This window comes from Asterias rubens, chromosome 16 (assembly GCF_902459465.1).
Source record: "Asterias rubens chromosome 16, eAstRub1.3, whole genome shotgun sequence".
In the NCBI taxonomy this organism is placed as follows: domain Eukaryota; kingdom Metazoa; phylum Echinodermata; class Asteroidea; order Forcipulatida; family Asteriidae; genus Asterias; species Asterias rubens.
Genome location: NC_047077.1, coordinates 8,157,225 through 8,178,184, shown reverse-complemented (window position 1 = coordinate 8,178,184; position 20,960 = coordinate 8,157,225). Strand labels below are relative to the sequence as shown.

At 39.5% G+C, this 20,960-nt stretch overlaps 2 protein-coding genes across 2 annotated transcripts in view; one reads left to right on the top strand and one right to left on the bottom strand.

Annotated features, from left to right (window-relative positions):
• Nucleotides 1-3,482, bottom strand: part of LOC117300819 (prolyl endopeptidase-like) — a 16,684-nt gene extending 13,202 nt beyond the window's left edge. The window contains exons 1-5 of the mRNA XM_033784656.1: nt 3,143-3,482; nt 1,795-1,922; nt 1,281-1,376; nt 795-963; nt 182-283 (exon numbers count right to left, since the gene is read on the bottom strand). Of these exons, the coding sequence (XP_033640547.1) occupies nt 182-283; nt 795-963; nt 1,281-1,376; nt 1,795-1,922; nt 3,143-3,460 (813 nt within the window). The 5' untranslated portion in view covers nt 3,461-3,482. The remainder of the gene's footprint in view (nt 1-181; nt 284-794; nt 964-1,280; nt 1,377-1,794; nt 1,923-3,142) is intronic.
• On the top strand, nt 3,407-20,960 carry LOC117300820 (serine/threonine-protein kinase Nek6-like). The gene is made up of 14 exons (XM_033784657.1): nt 3,407-3,488; nt 4,406-4,617; nt 5,449-5,620; nt 7,470-7,615; nt 8,299-8,351; nt 8,903-9,030; nt 10,069-10,170; nt 10,483-10,562; nt 11,541-11,716; nt 15,736-15,873; nt 16,913-17,118; nt 18,757-18,884; nt 19,453-19,557; nt 20,641-20,960. The coding sequence occupies exons 2-14, from the start codon at nt 4,535-4,537 to the stop codon at nt 20,723-20,725; spliced, it is 1,602 nt and encodes a 533-aa protein (XP_033640548.1). The 5' UTR covers nt 3,407-3,488; nt 4,406-4,534; the 3' UTR covers nt 20,726-20,960.

Below are 20,960 nucleotides of genomic sequence, written 5' to 3'. Positions count from 1 at the left end.
TGACGTCACGAACAGCGCCCTCTCGGGTCGGGGTCTACTCTTAAATTTGTAAATAACATAAGAACTTATTTTTTAAAACCACTTTTTTTAATACCAGTTCCAGGTGACTTTAAGATGTGTACAACCAGACCCCTGCCATTAATAGAAATGTTTGCCACAATCATGAATCAGTTCTACTTACATTATAGAAGAGACCCTTGCCATCATGTGTCCAGCCCATGCAGCTGAACTTGACTCTGTCCAAAGTGTCCGGAAGTTGTTCTCCTTTAGCAACATCCATGAACTAAAATCAAAGTCAATTAAAATGTCTTTTTAGACGATGTATCTCCAGGTAGCTTGAAAACAAGCAAACAAACTGATTTTGTGTCATTTCCGAGCAGTCTTGTGTATTGGAACCAAGTTCTGATGGCTGAGTCATTGGAGTGTGCGTTTGATTTCTGGTCAGGGGACCTCTGTCCTTGAGCAAGGCACAAAACCATAATTGCTTCTCTTAACCCAGGTGTATAAATGGGAACACGAGAAGGCTGAGACAATGTTGGATGAAACCCATGGCACTGATTAAAACAGATGCTTGTATACTTCCCAAGGAGTTGAGAAAATTTGAGGAATGGTCTCAGTATGTCTGATTAACAGGGATATTAGTTTTGTAAAGTGCAGTGATGTAACTATAGACACATTTATACATGTGCACTATGTAAGAACCTATCCAGAGGTCTATGACTATAATAATGGATTGCAAAAGTCTAGCATATTTGTAACCCATTTTTTCATTAAGGAACTTTACACAAACTGACCTTGATTTTGACCCAATCTGAGCCACCGGTGCTGAGCCCATAAGCAAGGTAGGCTCCATCCTCAGAGAATGCATGTCCTCTTAGGGCCACCGTACCATCTTCTGAGAACGTATTTGGATCTAGGAACACTCTCGGTTCAGCATCCAAGGAATCTTGCACATACAAAACACTGAAGGGAATAAAAATATTGGCAGTTTTAAAAGGCAGTCTTGAACTGAATGGATGGAGCTCATCAATTTCCATCAGTGCATAAAGGGACGTGTTGCTGGTGGCACTGAAAGAGGAAGGCCGAAAGCCACATGGACTGACAACATTCGTGCCCTTCAAAGAAATAGCATCCATGAGCTAACGGCAACCACTCTGGACAAGGAGGCTTGGAGGGAGCTTATTTTTATGGACTGCTATGGGACGGCGGACGCCCTAATGGACTAAAGAAAGAGAGAATTCTGCTGAACAACAATTCATGGCTGGTACAGCGAGACCCACCTTTGGTTCTGAAGTCCTGTGTTCATGAAGTAGAAATAGCGTGAGCCACGCTTGAAGGGGCAACCGTACTTCGGAAAGTCCCACAGTTGTTTGAGCCTGGAATAAGAAATCAAGTTTACTTGCATTTTTAAAGAGGTTACTTCAAGCTCTTGCCAAAAAAGCATATCTTGAATTTGCAAAAACATAATTTATATCTCCCAGTGAAATGCAAATACAACATCTCAACAAGTCCTTGTTTCATCAACCTTTGAAAGTGACACAACGTGAAAGATTTTTAAATCACAGAGCAATGTTTTCTTAAAAGTAGCATAAATCTGTTGTACATTCTAAAATAATTTTTAAAGTTATTTTTGTGCTGGCTGTTTTACTAATTTCTCAAAAACTTCAACATACAACACCTCATCAAGTAATATTCAAGGGAAGCTTCCTTCTATCATTCTCTTTTTAAGCATTTAAGTTAAATGTAAATCTTGGGCATTGTGTGTCGTACAAAAAGTAGTGTGTTTTTGAATACCTATCATGAAATGGTTTTCTCGTTGCACATTTCTCCAAGAAGGGCATTGTGATGTCATTCTGTGCATCCACAAAGGCTTTGGTTTCCTCGCCATCTGGATCCTCCAACCAGGCATATGGATCTGGCACCTGAAGCAAGAAAAATTACTTAGTAAGTCTGTTGCCACCTAACGTTCCAAAGTCTCCCATTGGAGGAATTTTGAAATTAAATAAGAAACAAAAGTAAACTTAAGAAGAGGTGTTCAACAGTCCGGTGGAAAAATAGTGAAAAAAGAGGCCACAAGATGAGCAAATACTTAAAGAGAGTGTAAATACTAACACTGCAGGGGTGGATTTCACAATGAGTTAAGACTAGTCTTATCTCGAGTTATGACGAGTAACTCGTCCTAACTTAGGTCTAGCCATGCGTTTTTTAGTCCTAAGTTAGGACTAGTACCTAACTCTTTGTGAAATCGACCCCAGGCAGAAAAGGGGGTACAAAAGAATTGATTGGTGAATAGAGAAAGGAGCTGGCGGTAACCCACTCATAGAACTAGTAATTATGGAGGAAGGAAACATTATGTAACCACAACACAAGAGGGGTAGAAATAGAGCACAATTTAAAAGACAAAAATAAAGGCGAAACAACAAATTCGCAACTCTAGCGGATTTCAGGAGAAAAAATTATCGCAAATACAATAACATGAATAACTCATCTGTTTTTACTTTTTTTTTTCATTTTTTATGAAAAAAAGGAAAAGTTTCCGTATGGCGCCACCACTTTTTCATTCGATATGAAATGATATCTAATTTACCTCAATCAATGAAATCCCTTTTTGTAAAAATGAGTGAAAAAGTGGTGGCGCCATACGGAAAGTTATCCGAAAAGAAATAAACAAAAAGTCTTATTTATTAAAGGAACACTTTGCCTTAGATCGGTCGAGTTGGTCTTTGAAAAGGTGTCTCTTTAAATATGTTTAATGTGTTCCTTTTTGTAAAAATAAGTGATGAAGACAAAAAGTGGTGGCGGAAATCTATTTATTTTTTTATTGAGGAAATGCACAGAGTATGCACAACCACAAGCACAAGTGTGGGAAGGGACTGTCTGTGGGAAGCAATTATTTATTGATTAAAAGCAACCAGGCAGGATCATCACAAAAATCATCTGTCTCTATGGTTACACTTCTCTACCCGACCTACAGACTGATTATTTTTATGAAGCAACAAAAGCACACTGGTAGCACACGTGACCATGACACAAAAGAGAAACTGTACTAAACAGACGACAATGCGGCAATGCCCGAATCGCGTTGGCCGCTAGTCCGCTACGCTCAGTGGACAGTGGTTCTGAAATACCTAAAAATACCTACCTTTGTGCCGTTGTAATCGTCAACAATGCTCTCATCTCTACGTGCAGCTGGGTACTTAATCATCTTGTAAGATTGGACAATTCTTATCGAACACAAAAGACGATGTGCTTTTTGAGGAAAACGGCACTTTACGGCAGTAGAAAGGAACGATCTCAAACCCAAGATTCTGTACATCAAAATGTTTACCAGTTTTGTTGTGACGATAGAGGGCGCACTTCCGACATTTCTTCGTAGAAAAGTAGCCACTTGTTGCCAGAAGAGGTCTAAGAACTTAAAAGATTGTTCTCTGCAAACTTGCAAGTCGATTGCTGCCTCCATGGCTTAAAGTTTTAAGATAAACGAACAGGTAAATTGGATAAGTTGTTGTGAATTTGGATAAAATTAATGCTCTGATGGTTGAATTTATTTGTAACCTGCAAGCAATGCAGGATGCATGCATTGTGTTTTCATTTCAAAATTGTTGAATGGGTTCGGACAACAACTTTCATTTATTTGGAAAGATTGTAAACTGAAACTGATGGGTACGTGTGTCGTTAACACTTTTTATCAGCTTGATCAAAACTATGCGGGGACCCAGTTTCATAAAGCATGTATAAAAAAACCTGTACCTGTAGTGTAGTGTAAGCACAAAAACTTGCCAAGCACAGTGTATTGCATAAACCATAATAATGAGCAGAAAGTTAGAAACAGAATAATATCAGACAATATTTCCATTATTTTATGACAATAAAAGAGTTGGCATTGTAATTGTTGTATGTTAGTTGTGAGGTTGTGGCTGGTGCCCCACAATCCAATCATGTTTTGCTTAGCAAAGAAATTTGTAGAGCGTACTCTTTTCATGCTGCTCCTAGAACTAGTATTAATGAGGTTCATTCTGGAGACGATAGCGGAACAAACTTTTCGTTCTAGGAGTAGGCCAAACTCTCTGCCTGACGGTGGCAGCTTTTATTAAGCTTGTGTAATTTACCAAGTTTTTATGCTTTACATTAAAAGTAAAGCATAAAAACTTGGTAAGCACAGAACACTCTGGCTTAGTTAGCAAAAGAAAGTTTACCAGCTAAACTGTGATTGTACTTTCTCTTTCATTATGAAAGGGTTATTATCTTAATTGAGGTCAAAATCAAAACTCCAAAAGAGATTGAAATATTGCTTTCGGTAACAGTCAACCTAAAACACTGAGTAAAAAAGCTGTGGCCGGATACAGAAATGTATCCTAGGCTATTGTTTTCATAAATCAAGAATAATCTTGTCATTCTTCAACAGATTATTGGAAAGACAAACTTAGAAGGATGAATTACAGTGTACAGCGCACAACCACCTAGATTTCTACCGCAAATTTGGAACAACGAGTCAAAGAAACACAACAAAGATCCCAGATCATGAGTATTCCTGATGGAGTTGTACGACAAAGTAACCACCCTAGGTACTGGGGCAGGTGGAGCTGTGTACTTGGTTCGACACAAAGAAACTAAAAAGTGAGCACGCTTTGCTAAGTTTGTTTCAAGGGAAAGTATAGGTTTGGGTATCACTCCTAAAATTATGACAATAACAATTTGTGGTTAGAAGCTCAAGATAAGTGTTCGCATAAAAACTGTTCGCAATGGAAACTGTTGCGGTAACAACTACATTTTGAGAAAGTGGTAATTTCTCACTTAAATATTGAAAGCCTTCAGGCTTGAAGCCTTTTTTAGGCATCTCACTCAAAAATGTGCAACAAGGGTGTTTTTTATTTTATTAAACCTCTTGCAACTTCGCTGACCAATTGAGTACAAAATTCTCACAGATTTGTTATTTTATGCATTTAAGTTGGGATACACAAAGTGAGAATACTGGTCGTTGACAATTACTGAAGGTGTCCAGTGCCTATAATTATGTCCACATGTTTAAACACACATTCACACATTTACTTGAATACCAAGATTGTTACCGGGCAATCTTGGTAGTCTAGTTGGTATAACAAAGGTCGTTAATTCAAATCCCACCCGAGTAATATCACTGTGATTTTTGTTCACAGAACTCGGGAAAGTACTGAGTACTTACACACATCGGTATAAGGGTGAAAACCCAAATTAATAATCTTTATCCCTGATGCAAATTTAACATCTACTATTAAGATTGTTGTTGTATATTTGGTTTGCGGTAACACAGAACACCATGTGTGTATCTACTTGCCAGGTAGAGTCTTACCTGGGAAGTAGATACACAAATGGTGTTACCGCAAACCAAATATACATGTACATTGATACCTCACCATGCAATGCCTCAAATCCTATATAAGATAGTTGCTTTTCTGGATTCTGTTTCAGGTTGGTTGCTCTGAAGAAGATTCAGCTTGATGAGAAGCGTAAAACACGGACCAAGGAGGCAGTTCAACGAGAAGCCAACATCCTCTCTGAGTTAAGACATCCTCACATCGTCTCATATTACGAGTCTTTCTTTGAGCAGACGCCAGACGCTGTACATCTCTGTATTGTGCAGGTATTTAAAAAACACCAAAATATTGGGCCATTATTTAGCAATTTACATGTTTGTTATTGCCAATTAACAGATTGCATTCACAGGTGAAGTCAAGACAGTTTAAAGGCACTAGACGCTATTGGTAATTGTTAAAGACCAGTCTTCTCACTTGATGTATATAAACATAAATGCATAAAAAAACAACCTATGAAAATATGAGCTCAATTTGTCGTTGAAGTTGCGAGATAATAATGAAAGAAAAAACAACCTCGCACACAAAGTTGTGTGCTTTCAGATGCATGATTTCGAGACCTCACAATCTAATTCTGAGGGTGTGCAATCAAATTCGTTGAAAATTACTTCTTTCTAAAAAACTTTGTTACTTCAGAGGGAGATGTTTCTCACAATGATTTATACTATCAACCGCTCCCCATTAATCGTTACCAAGTGAGGTTTTATGCTAATAATTATTTTGAGTAATTACCGATAGTGTCACTGCCTTTAATCACTAATTCATATACCACTAGGGAAACTTACTGGGGTTTAAATCTGTGGTTGGAAATTTTTTTTTATTTGGGAATAAAGAAAGACATTTGTACAAAACCATAGTACATCATGTACAAAAAGTTGAATCCAAAGTACATGCTTTAAAAGCACTTTATGCTTGTATGTATAATGCATGAATGGACACGCAAACAGATGGGATGCAGTGTAGGCAGACAGGTTTCACATGTATGTATGAACAGCCTGGATGCACTCCACTGTTACCCTTCATTTGGGACTGAAATACTTGTCTGTGCTCAAAATCTCCCCTTTATCAAGGATTATTGTTGAATTGCTGTTTGTTTACCAAATTTGACAGGAGGCAAACATGAAATTCCAGAGTGCCATGGCTGAATAATTTGGGCCTAGGCTTAAGACCGAGGTTAACCCTCAATTTTTTTTCTCGAAAGACAGGAATGTATTCCTTCGGTTGTGTAGAGGGGTGAAATTTAACTTTGTTTGTATTCATCCTTTTCGAATTGCAATGGGATTTTTGGCAACATGGTCCCCCTAAAGTTACTGTTTTATTATTGGAGTGACCCCTGCATAGTTCCTTGACTTAATTTACTCTTTACTTAACTAATGATGCGAGGCGCACCAGTCTATTGCTGTGTGTTCCACTGGCCACATGTGCTAGTGTGGGTCAGTGAGCAGCGATACAGCATTCAGGACAGACCTACATGTTAAGTTTTCTCTTGTGTCCTCCAAAAATCTTGAAAGTTTGTACATATCAAGTTGCTGTATTTTCCTGTTTGCTCAATAATTCTGGCTATTCATTATTTGTTCTGAATGTGCTTAGAGAGTAATTTGCTATTAGTGCTGTGTTGGGTTAACACTTCTTTTTTTCATGTTTTGTATTTTTGAATTTAATCTGGAGTTAAAATTTGCTCTAGCTTAAAGTAAATTTTTCTGGATTGTTCATACATCAGTGTTCAAAGTTTAATCAGTGCAAAATTTAGTGTTCTTGCCCCAGTTATTAAAGGAAAATCTGCGACTCTTCATTTAGATCTTTGGTCCTCACTGCAATCCCTCTAGCTGTATTGGTATTTTTCTAAGTGTACCATTTTTCGTGGTTACAGTTGCATTTTATGAAAACATTTGTTTAGACATTCTCAAGAACATAACTCTTTCAGAAGTCCAGAAAAATGAGTATCATGCACAGGCAATTTGTTTTTATGAAGGGTATAAAAACAAATTTACCAGGCCTCTGCATGGTACTAATTTGAAGATTTTGTTTTTGAGAAGATGTGCAAAGTGGTTACACAATGTCTTCATTATTTGAGAGCTTTAAATCCAAACCATGATTTTTCTGACTGTCTCCTTTTAGGACTACTGCGATGGAGGGACCCTGGATGAAAAGATACAGCAGGCCAAAGGTCACGGAACGACCCTTGATGAAGGTCAGATCATGCAGTGGTTTATACAGCTTCTAATGGCTGTACAATACATTCACTCCATGAAAATTCTACACAGGTAAGTCTGTCAATAAGTTCCCCAAATTATGTATATTATCAGTTTTTAACCAGTTTGCTATGGTTCGAATCCCGGTCATGACACTTGTGCCCTTGAGCAAAGCTTTTTAAAGAATGATATTGGCCCAATGACCAGAGTACTAATGTAAACCGCATTTATATGTTAATGGAATGTGCTACGTGGGTGTATATAAGAACTAATTAGGTATTGAATTAATACAATAACCATTATTGCTTTGTAAAAATCTTGGGAAGGCAATGCGTTCTTCTCTACCAGCCCGGCTCCTAGTGGATGATACCCTTGCCTACATCCTTACAGACTGTGAATGGGGTAACCCTGTTTCAGCCCCAGGAGTACATGTACCAGGCAATCTGACCCTGGTGACAGTTGTTAGGGTCAACAGCCCAAATCAGTTAAGTGGACCAATTCATTGGACGTCCAATGAACAGTTTATAATTATTTCCAAATACAAATCAAAAAAGAAAACAACAACCTACCAACTCCACCTTTTGTAGACTCTCTATGGGAAAAAAAAACATTTTGTTTATCCTAAGTACATGAAGTGCATCACAAAACTTGGGGACATGTGCTACTTCTGACCTAGAACAAAAAAATCAGTTAGTAGAATGTCTTTTTATATATCTTTTAGTTGATTATGCCAATATTTATCTGTTTTTCCCCAGGGATTTAAAAGCGCAGAATGTCTTTCTGACAAAGAAAAACATGATCAAGTTGGGTAAGAAATGTTTGTTCCTATAAAATTGACTTAACAGTGTTGTAGTTTTGTTACTCTGCTCCTTTCTTTTCATTCTGTTCCACCTGAATACTTCTGTTACACTGAAACTTGTGTCGTAAAGGTTCCAAACTGCCCATTTGCTGAGTTGTGGTGGTGATTGTTTTTGTTGTTGACTCCTTATGGGGAAAATACCCTTTCTGGGATCTTCTTAAAAATCACTCAAGGGTGGACAAAGAAATTTTGATTGGAACGTTATTTGAACCTGCCACCACCGGATTAAAGTGCCAGCCGGAGCTCTATCAACTGAGCTATCTAGGCCTTTGTTTTTTTTTTTTTCACAAATTTGTAACGAATAACTTGCATCAGTTGAATTTATGCTCAACTCCTGCGAAAAATTAGCAGTGAATACAGCGAGATGTGAAAGCTCGATGCGCATTTGCAGGAAGTGTGAACCAGGCTTCAGGGTAAAAACAAATTTTATTTTGTTTGATGAATTTAAATTCAAATATCTGTGGTTTATATTTGTTTCTTCATGTTTGTTATTTTTGTAGGTGATTTTGGCATAGCCAAGACTCTAGAACACACCATCGACAAGGCTAGTACATGTGTTGGGACTCCGTGCTATCTCAGCCCAGAACTATGTCAAGATATTCCGTACAACAATAAATCAGATATATGGGTAGGTGGATATTTGTGATTGAAACATTTCAGGGTTAGGATTGAGCTAATTCTGGACAACACAACACACACATTTACTGTGGTATATATCAAGTAATACACCACAAGGGAAACTTACCTGGTGAATTTTAAATGACTTTGGGTTAAATAAACAAAAATAAGGAAACTGTAGGACTGCACTTGTAGAATCATGTAAAACACTCTTTGGGAGAAGTGTTGGTTCTGTGAGAACCAGTGTGGTCTTGACGTTTCAAATGGCTTACCCTTTATTTTTCAGGTGTACTCTTCTCCCAAAAAAATTGTATACATGGTTGTTTACTATTTCAGTTGTTATTATAATCCATACTATGCAAAGCTTCAAACATAGTCTGAAACTTCTTGGGCCACTACAGTTTTTAATTTTCTTTGTAAATCTTGTTTGTTATTGGTATTTTATATTCGGTTGTTTTCTTGAATTTATAACTCTTTGAAACTTGTACATTTTATCTCTTTGTACCTTGGCTGCAATTCAGCCTTTTGTTGCAATGGCCTTTATTTTAAACTGTTAAAGGCAGTGGACACTATTGGTAATTACTCAAAATAATTATTAGCACGAAACCTTACCTGGTAACGAGTAATGGGGAGAAGTTGATAGTATAAAAATGTTTGAGAAACGGCTCCCTCTGAAGTGGTGTGGTTTTCAAGAAAGAAGTAATTTTCCACGAACTGATTGCGAGACCTCAGATTTAGAATTTGAGGTCTCGAAATGAAGCATCTGAAACCACACAACTCCGTGTGACAAGGGTGTTTTTTCTTTCATTATTATCTCGCAACTTCGTCGACCGATTGAGCTCAAATTTTCATAGGTTTTTTATTTTATGTTAATGAGATACACTAAGTGAGAAGACTGGTCTTTGACAATTACCAATAGTGTCCACTGTCTTTAAATAAACCATTTCAAATCAAATCAAATTAAACCAAATCAAAATTATGTTTTAGAACGGCTTGTGTATTGGATGATTCAACAATTTTCTGTTAAATATTAATTGTCTGTTTGCAGGCTTTAGGTTGCCTACTGTTTGAGATGTGTGCCTTCACTCCAGCCTTCGATGCCCATAATCTTATCAGCCTTTTCTACAAGATCGTCAAGTGTGAATTTGCTGTGAGTAGACTACTCATAATTCCTTTTAGAGATCGTATAATCATGACAAATAATGCTCCAATGCGCTTTACATTATTGGGCCATAACATTCCTTTAATCTTCCTCAGCTTCCTGGGCAGTATACATGTACAGCCCTGAGCAGCCTTTAAGGTACTAGTGGTTTTTTCACAAAAAATTTCAACCTCTACCCTTGCAGGCCCCCATTTATACCCCTGGGTGAAGAGAAGCAATTATAGTATAGCATCTTACTCAGCCACTCGGTAAAGTTCTCCTGTGTCACATTTGATTTTTTGTCTTACTGTTTGTTATTAGGAGATTCCGTCCATGTACTCTGATGATATCAAGAAGCTGATCGCTACCATCCTAGTCAAGGAACCAGACCAAAGACCAGGGTAAGATTGTATTTAATTCTGAATTTGTTGTTGTAAAGGGGGGGGGGATGGGGCACAAATTCTTCCTGACCAAGACTAAAGGCCACTCACAGTAAAAAGCCTCATCATCATCATCTGTCAATCAAATAGCTCATGTTCACCGTACTTTGTAGTGCCAAGAACAAGTCACATCACTTTTGCCGATAGAGCCTTCTCGGTATATGGACCCGACCTCTCGAATAAACTTCCCAATCACATCAGGGACACAACATCATTCAACACATTCAAGGCACTTCTGAAAGCCCACTTAACTCAGGAGGCCTACCATCAATGACTTGTTATTTCTTCTGTGCCTCAGCGCCTTTGAGCAAATCTTTGATTTAGGTTCTTTATAAATTGATTGATTGATTGATTGATTGATTGATTTATTGATTGATTGATTGATTGATTGATTGATTGATTGATTGATTGATTGATTGATTGATGGATTTATTGGTTGAGATCAATGATGCTGCTCTGCTACAGTGTGGGTTCAAGTCCTGGTCATGGCACTCACGTCCTTGAGTAAGATACTTTACTGTTATTCCTTTGTCATTTGGATTGGACATAAAGCTGCACCGGGATCGGTAGTGTATGTAAAAAAAACTATAATACTTATCGAGAAGAGTAGGGGTTAACCCTTCGTTACTGGTTTCCTCAGGTTTGCAAGCTACAGTGATTAGGTTCACTAATAAGGCATACTTGGTTTCATTTCCAGAAATATAAAAACAAAATTACAATAATGTTTTGAACAAGAATTATTTTGTGAGAATTAATATTGTTTTATGTCGTACCAGAGTTTTAATGTGCATTTAATGTAATTAATCTATCATTGTTTTAATTGATTACTAGTATTTGTAATAATTGTGTACAGTGCATTGAGACTATTTGTTGATGTATTGCGCTATATAAGAATGAAATATTGTTGTTATTATTATTATATTTATGTTTATTTCTCAGAGCAAGTGCCTTATTAGCGTTCCCCTTCATCCAGAAGCATCTAAATCTCTTCATTACTGAGAAGGAAGATCAATGGCAACAGGTACTCCTCATCAGACAATCCATCGACTCTTCTGCCTCCGACAATGCCATCAATAAGAAGGGAGACCACACCCATAATACTAGCAATACAATAGGTAAGGTGGGAGCCACACCCATAATACTAGCAATACAATAGGTAAGGTGGGAGCCACACCCATAATACTAGCAACACAATAGGTAAGGTGGGAGCCACACCCATAATACTAGCAATACATTAGGTAGGGTGGGAGCCACACCCATAATACTAGCAATACAATAGGTAAGGTGGGAGCCACACCCATAATACTAGCAATACAATAGGTAAGGTGGGAGCCACACCCATAATACTAGCAATACAATAGGTAAGGTGGGAGCCACACCCATAATACTAGCAATACAATAGGTAAGGTGGGAGCCACACCCATAATACTAGCAATACAATGGGTAAGGTGGGAGCCACACCCATAATACTAGCAATACAATAGGTAAGGTGGGAGCCACACCCATAATACTAGCAGTACAATAGGTAAGGTGGGAGCCACACCCATAATACTAGCAATACAATAGGTAAGGTGGGAGCCACACCCATAATACTAGCAACACAATAGGTAAGGTGGGAGCCACACCCATAATACTAGCAACACAATAGGTAAGGTGGGAGCCACACCAATAATACTAGCAATACATTAGGTAGGGTGGGAGCCACACCCATAATACTAGCAGTACAATAGGTAAGGTGGGAGCCACACCCATAATACTAGCAATACAATGGGTAAGGTGGGAGCCACACCCATAGCTCTAGCAATACAATGGGTAAGGTGGGAGCCACACCCATAATACTAGCAATACAATAGGTAAGGTGGGAGCCACACCCATAATACTAGCAATACAATAGGTAAGGTGGGAGCCACACCCATAATACTAGCAATACAATAGGTAAGGTGGGAGCCACACCCATAGTACTAGCAACACAATAGGTAAGGTGGGAGCCACACCAATAATACTAGCAATACAATGGGTAAGGTGGGAGCCACACCCATAATACTAGCAATACAATGGGTAAGGTGGGAGCCACACCCATAATACTAGCAATACAATAGGTAAGCCTGGGCCACACCCATAATACTAGCAGTACAATAGGTAAGGTGGGAGCCACACCCATAATACTAGCAATACAATAGGTAAGGTGGGAGCCACACCCATAATACTAGCAACACAATAGGTAAGGTGGGAGCCACACCCATAATACTAGCAACACAATAGGTAAGGTGGGAGCCACACCAATAATACTAGCAATACATTAGGTAGGGTGGGAGCCACACCCATAATACTAGCAATACAATGGGTAAGGTGGGAGCCACACCCATAGCTCTAGCAATACAATAGGTAAGGTGGGAGCCACACCCATAATACTAGCAATACAATAGGTAAGGTGGGAGCCACACCCATAATACTAGCAATACAATAGGTAAGGTGGGAGCCACACCCATAATACTAGCAATACAATAGGTAAGGTGGGAGCCACACCCATAATACTAGCAATACAATAGGTAAGGTGGGAGCCACACCCATAATACTAGCAATACAATAGGTAAGGTGGGAGCCACACCCATAATACTAGCAATACAATAGGTAAGGTGGGAGCCACACCCATAGTACTAGCAACACAATGGGTAAGGTGGGAGCCACACCAATAATACTAGCAATACAATGGGTAAGGTGGGAGCCACACCCATAATACTAGCAATACAATGGGTAAGGTGGGAGCCACACCCATAGCTCTAGCAATACAATAGGTAAGGTGGGAGCCACACCCATAATACTAGCAATACAATGGGTAAGGTGGGAGCCACACCCATAATACTAGCAATACAATGGGTAAGGTGGGAGCCACACCCATAATACTAGCAATACAATGGGTAAGGTGGGAGCCACACCCATAATACTAGCAATACAATGGGTAAGGTGGGAGCCACACCCATAGCTCTAGCAATACAATAGGTAAGGTGGGAGGCACACCCATAATACTAGCAACACAATAGGTAAGGTGGGAGCTACACCCATAGTACTAGCAATACAATGGGTAAGGTGGGAGCCACACCCATAATACTAGCAATACAATGGGTAAGGTGGGAGCCACACCCATAATACTAGCAATACAATGGGTAAGGTGGGAGCCACACCCATAGCTCTAGCAATACAATGGGTAAGGTGGGAGCCACACCCATAGTACTAGCAACACAATGGGTAAGGTGGGAGCCACACCAATAATACTATCAATACAATGGGTAAGGTGGGAGCCACACCCATAATACTAGCAATACAATGGGTAAGGTGGGAGCCACACCCATAGCTCTAGCAATACAATAGGTAAGGTGGGAGCCACACCCATAATACTAGCAATACAATGGGTAAGGTGGGAGCCACACCCATAATACTAGCAATACAATGGGTAAGGTGGGAGGCACACCCATAATACTAGCAACACAATAGGTAAGGTGGGAGCTACACCCATAGTACTAGCAATACAATGGGTAAGGTGGGAGCCACACCCATAGCTCTAGCAATACAATGGGTAAGGTGGGAGCCACACCCATAATACTAGCAACACAATAGGTAAGGTGGGAGCCACACCAATAATACTAGCAATACATTAGGTAGGGTGGGAGCCACACCCATAATACTAGCAGTACAATAGGTAAGGTGGGAGCCACACCCATAATACTAGCAATACAATGGGTAAGGTGGGAGCCACACCCATAGCTCTAGCAATACAATAGGTAAGGTGGGAGCCACACCCATAATACTAGCAATACAAAAGGTAAGGTGGGAGCCACACCCATAATACTAGCAATACAATAGGTAAGGTGGGAGCCACACCCATAATACTAGCAATACAATAGGTAAGGTGGGAGCCACACCCATAATACTAGCAATACAATAGGTAAGGTGGGAGCCACACCCATAATACTAGCAATACAATAGGTAAGGTGGGAGCCACACCCATAATACTAGCAATACAATAGGTAAGGTGGGAGCCACACCCATAGTACTAGCAACACAATGGGTAAGGTGGGAGCCACACCAATAATACTAGCAATACAATGGGTAAGGTGGGAGCCACACCCATAATACTAGCAATACAATGGGTAAGGTGGGAGCCACACCCATAGCTCTAGCAATACAATAGGTAAGGTGGGAGCTACACCCATAATACTAGCAATACAATAGGTAAGGTGGGAGCCACACCCATAATACTAGCAATACAATAGGTAAGGTGGGAGCCACACCCATAATACTAGCAATACAATAGGTAAGGTGGGAGCCACACCCATAATACTAGCAATACAATAGGTAAGGTGGGAGCCACACCCATAATACTAGCAATACAATAGGTAAGGTGGGAGCCACACCCATAATACTAGCAATACAATGGGTAAGGTGGGAGCCACACCCATAATACTAGCAATACAATGGGTAAGGTGGGAGCCACACCCATAGCTCTAGCAATACAATGGGTAAGGTGGGAGCCACACCCATAATACTAGCAATACAATAGGTAAGGTGGGAGCCACACCCATAATACTAGCAATACAATGGGTAAGGTGGGAGCCACACCCATAATACTAGCAATACAATGGGTAAGGTGGGAGGCACACCCATAATACTAGCAATACAATGGGTAAGGTGGGAGCCACACCCATAATACTAGCAATACAATAGGTAAGCCTGGGCCACACCCATAACACTAACCTCATCAAACCTGGCCGGACTGGCCTTCGCTCCAGCCATAATCTAACAATCCCTGGCACTTACAAAAGGGCAGGTGACTGGTCCTTCTCAGTTGCTGGTCCCCGATGCTGGAACTCTCTACCAAATCACATTCGCAACATCAACTCACTCCAGACTTTCATGTGTAAATTAACTCGCCCATAAACTGACAATTTTGTAGCATTCTTTAGCAGTGCATTGTATCTCTGGAAAATTTGGTTTACAAATTTAAAAATTTATTATTGTTATTATAACTCCCAGTTAGTAACCTTTTAACTTCAGCCAAAAACACAATTCCACGTTCCTTTACAATTGTTGTCTTATAGTTCATAGTTTACTGTAATATTATATTGGCCCCCCACAGAGCCCTCCAATCGCAGGTCCATATTGGAGCCTAAAGACTCGGGTGAATATTCTGATGATTTCTCTAGCAGTGAGAATGAAGATGATGATGAGGTGGTTGAGGAAGATGTTCCCAGTGAGGGAGAGGAGGACATTGAAGGTGAGGCTAGAGCCTTTTACGCGAGGTTAAGGGCAGTGGATTGGTAATTACTCAAAATAATTATCAGCATAAAACCTCACTTGGTAACGAGTTATGGGGAGAGGTTGATAGTATACAACATTGTGAGAAACCGCTCCCTCTGAAGTAACGTAGTTTTCGAGAAAGACATAATTTTCCACGAATTTGATTTCGAGACCTCAAGTCGAAATCAAGCATCTGAAAGCACACATCTTCGTGTGACAAGGGTGTTTTTTCTTTCATAGTTATCTCGCAACTCCGACGACCAATCAAGCTCAAATTTTCACAGGTTTGTTATTTAATGCATATGTTGAGATTCACCAAGTGAGAAGACTGGATTTTGACAACTACCAATAATGTCCATTGTCTTTAAGCTGCACGTTACGCGAGCAAATACGTGAACGTGAACGTCAACAAATTGTGTTGTTTCTTGGTGAATTGCCACTTTGGGCTTATTGCAGGCTCACGTTTGACGTCTGTTCACACCAATGTACCTGTAGTGAAAAACTGACATTTTAACGACACAATTTTCTGACATTCACGATCACACGGAACGTGCAGCTTAGCCTCCCTAATATCTGGAGCTTGTTTAAAAGCACTGGACACTTTTGGTAATTACTCCCCCAAAAAATTGGCATACATATTTACTTGGTAACGAGCAATGAAGGGCTGTTGATAGTAAAAAAACATTGTGAGAAACGGCTTCCTCATTCAAATATTAAAGGAACATTAATACAGAAATACTCTGATCAGCAGAATGTGGGTTCGAGTCCCAGTCAAGACACCTGTGCCCTTAAACAAGGCACTTAACCATTGCTTTGTCCTTTGGATGGGACGTAAAGCCGATGGTCCTGTGTGTTGTGTAAAAGGAGTAGATCTCATAATTCAAATGTAGTCCCACATACCTTGCAGGAAAATACTGTATGTTAAAGCGCCATATGCGTCACTGAGTGACGGATATGCGCTCTTTATAAGAAGCCACTATTATTATTATTATTATTTTTATTGTTATAAATTTTAGAAATTGTGGAAGAGGTGATTGTAAGTGATGATGAGGAAGAAGGACCCAGTCCTAATCTGAAATCTACTCCATCACCGCATCGAGGGGCGACAAGTCCAAGTCCAGTCACTCAGTCTGGGCATCGAGGGGCGACAAGTCCCAGTCCAGTCACTCAATCTGGGGAACATGAATACCCAGATGACTTTGAAGATGTCGAATCCGATGAGGTAACACAGTTTATTTTATTTTTATTTTGTATTTTTTTTATTTTTATTATTCACAAATGAAATGATCTTATCATCATTTAATTAGCTACTTTATAGAGAAAAATGTGCCTCTAGTTTATCAGCAGATAATGTGTTTACCTGTGTGGCACTGCAGTTGCCCTTGTTTTCAAATGTGATTGTCTGTTTTTACCTGAAGGCCAGGGTTCAATTTCATAGAGCTGCTTAAGCACAAAATTTTGCTTAAGCAAAAAGATCCTTGCTTAGTAAAATCAGATTACTGGCCAAAACCCCGCTCAATTGTTATGCTCAGTAAACAACAGCTAAATACCAGTCACAACCAATGTATATGGCATGAAATTTTGGCAAGTAACATGTGTAAAATAAGCGAGCTATTTTCGTGCTTAAGCAGTTTTTTTGCTAAAGCAGCTCTATGAAATTGGCCCCAGGTTATTTGTTGAGGTGCTTGTGCTCCTCCTTGCTCCTCACTGGCTTGGAATTTATTAAATTTGTAATCTTTGAATTATTTTTTGTTCTCTGTCTATTCTTTTTTTAGGATTGTATTTGCCAGTGTGAAGTGTAATAAAATAAATAAATAAATAAAATTACCTGCAGCTGGAAGGCTCAATTAAAAATGATAACAATATGAGAGTGGCCAACTGTCCCTGATTCTGCAGAAAGTTCTCTGAAAATCAACCAGTATTTCCAAGTGCCGATGAAGAAACTCCAAAATCTCCTTGATTATGGAAAGGCTTCCTTGCTTTTATTTTGAATGCAATTCTGAATATCTTGCTGCAAAAAGCCTCCCTGATTGCAAGGTGCAAATGTTGGCAGCTTAGCAATATAATCACAGCTGGAAATACAAACTACGCACACTTAAGGGCCAAAATGTGAAGAGTGAAATATTGACCGAACAAACTATGACACCATTTGGGCAAGTTGTGGTTCAACCAGACTGGTCCTCTGCCTTTCTTCACTAGGATAAAGACAGGTAGTTGTGGTTAAACCAGACTGGTCCTCTGCCTTTCTTCACTAGGATAAAGACAGGTAGTTGTGGTTAAACCAGACTGGTCCTCTGCCTTTCTTCACTAGGATAAAGACAGGTATTGGTTAAACCAGACTGGTCCTCTGCCTTTCTTCACTAGGATAAAGACAGGTATTGGTTAAACCAGACTGGTCCTCTGCCTTTCTTCACTAGGATAAAGACAAGTATTGGTTTTACAGAACCAGTGATTTCATTGGATACAATGATTTCATTGGATAAATGTTCTGTGATGTAAGCTTTCCATATCTGTGTTTTGATGTCATTTCTCGGCTTCTTTTATATTTTTGGTGATGTGTGTGCAGCTGACAAACATCGCCTCTGACCAATCAAAAGACAGATTATATGGAAAGCTTACTTTCCGTTGTCTGCATGCAGTGTGCACTGTGCATGATCTAAAGCACACATGAATGTTTCAATATGTATGTCAAATTAGAGTATCCATGTGATATGCGGGAGATGTTTGCTGAGATTCAAGCTCTGTGTTGCAAGAGGGCTTTGTCACAGCACAAGCAACCCACTTTCTAGATTAAGAAAGTACAAAAGAGATCAGACGTTGAAACGTGAGGCCATTAACAATTTGGTTTGTATATGATCAGAACTTTGAGGAGATCTTGAACCATGCTAGGACGGTGGTCGGTGTAGAAGCAAACTATGAAGATGACTTTGATGAGGATAAAGATGAAGAGGAGAGACCCGTCTCAAGATGCAAGAAGATGCTCAGAGAGTAAGTCTTAAATCAGATTCACTAATTGGATGGGATGTAAAGATGTTGGTTCCGTGTGTTTTGTAACGCACATAAAAGAACCCTGTGCACTTGTAGAAATGAGAAGGGGTTTGCCAGAGTGTTCATGGTATGATTGGCAGCATATTGCTCTACAGGTCTTTGTAAACCATTACATGGTGCTATGTAAAAGGAGTACATTAAGGTCTCATAATTCAAACATAGTCAACATACCTTGAGGGAAAATACTAAAGTGCCTTGAACAACACTGAGTGACGGATATGCGCGCTATATAAGAAGCCAGTAATATTATTATTTATCACTATAAATGGTGTGTTCTGGCCAAACGGTCTGGGTCACCGGACCTAAGCTCTGATGTTTGTCGGCAGCAGAATGTGGGTTTGAATCCCTGTCATGACATCAACGTACCCTTGAGCAAGGCACTTAAAACCATAATTGCTTCCTTAAAAGTTAAGAAGGTATTGCACACACCCCTTAGATGTGCCAATGCTCACCCATAAACAATTCTCTTCTGACATGAATATTTTGGTTGATTTTTGTTTTCTTGCAGACATTGCATCGATTCTTTGGGAGAGAAGGTTTTTGCCGAGATCCAAGCACGGTGCAGCAAGACGTCGTCTTCCAGTCCGGAAGCTTTGTCTCAGGACATGGTCAGGTAAAACACTTGTCATAAATTAAAGTTTTGGACATTCTCTAAATAAACACGTTGTCGGGTCAGTGCAAAAAAGGTGTATCTCCTGAAGTTCATGTAGCTCTTTTGCTACTCGTGAGTTTGTAGTTGTCCTTTTGTGGTGTCTCGCATGAAAAAGCTTGCAACAATTTTGCAAAATCTTGACTCAATGATTTTTAAAAATCTAGACACACCGATTACCCAAAATCAGGACACAAAAATTTGAAAAATTTAGACACAGCGATTTTGCACTGATGCGACAAAGTGTTTATAACCCAAGCTAGGTCTTCATAATCCAAAGCACATTGGAGCTCTCTGTACAGAGAATGGCCTTTTAAAAAGCACAGTGTCTATCTACCAGTGTCTTTAAGGCACATTTCATGGTAGCTTTAGAAGTGCTGATGTGCGAGAGTAAAATGGTTTGACTGATCATAGTATTGGCAGACGTTGGCAGCATCAGGGCCAGAGACGTTTAAGCTGTCTTTTGGTAGTATATGCTCCCTACATTGCTTTCTTATGTAGCTCTTCTTATGTAGCTCTAGCTCTAACCTTAAAGCATGTGGCATCAGATTCTTGGGGCGGAGATGGTAAAACTTAAGGGAAAAACAGCCTTATGCTCTCACTCCTCTCTTGTACATAGTTAATTCCTAGTTATTTATTTATTATTTGCTTTTACATGATATTAGTTTGGTGTACTTTGTATGCACTTTTGATATTGGTACTGGTCAATTCTCATATTGTACTTTTTTCAAAAGAGAGTTTGGAATAAATGTCTTATTGAACTGAATTGAATTGAATTGAATTGAATTGTGGCTTAAAACTTCAGTGGCAGATTTTATGGTAAAACTTCTAAGAAGAACTGTATCCTAAAACTTCTTGGGCAGAGTTTATCCCATTGTAGCATCGAGTTAAAACACTTGGCCTTTTCGTGATTTCTGTGTAGTGCTTCGTCCAAACACTCAGACTTATCATTTCTGTTTCTCCTAACCAATGGAATGTTTTTTTTCTTCATATTTGTATGTAGCGTTTTGTTTAAGTGCTTGGTCTTTTCATTTGTATTATCTGTAGCTTTAAGTTAAAGCACTCAGTTGGTAATGAACACATGGAGACGTGCTACTTGGTTAGCGAGCTACTTGCAGAGGCCTCAACCTAGTCAGGTACCCACAGAGAGTCAACCTAGTCAGGTATCCGTAGAGGCGTCAAGCTAGTCATGTACCCGCAGAGGTGTCAACCTAGTGAGGTACCCATTCTCCCCACCCCAAGGTATGAAAATGGGTGTAATTGGGCAGATGTATGTTTGTGGCGTTCTCTCCACCGTAAAGCCCGGTTCATACTTCATGCGAACGCGAATGCGAAGTGAATTTGACGTGAATTTTACGTCACATCCT

Coding starts and splice junctions, on each gene's coding strand:
- LOC117300820 (XM_033784657.1), top strand. CDS start 4,535: ATGGAGTTGTACGACAAAGTAACCACCCTAGGTACTGGGGCAGGTGGA. Junction 7,616..8,298: donor TCCATGAAAATTCTACACAG/GTAAGTCTGTCA, acceptor GTTTTTCCCCAG/GGATTTAAAAGCGCAGAATG. Junction 9,031..10,068: donor ACAATAAATCAGATATATGG/GTAGGTGGATAT, acceptor GTCTGTTTGCAG/GCTTTAGGTTGCCTACTGTT.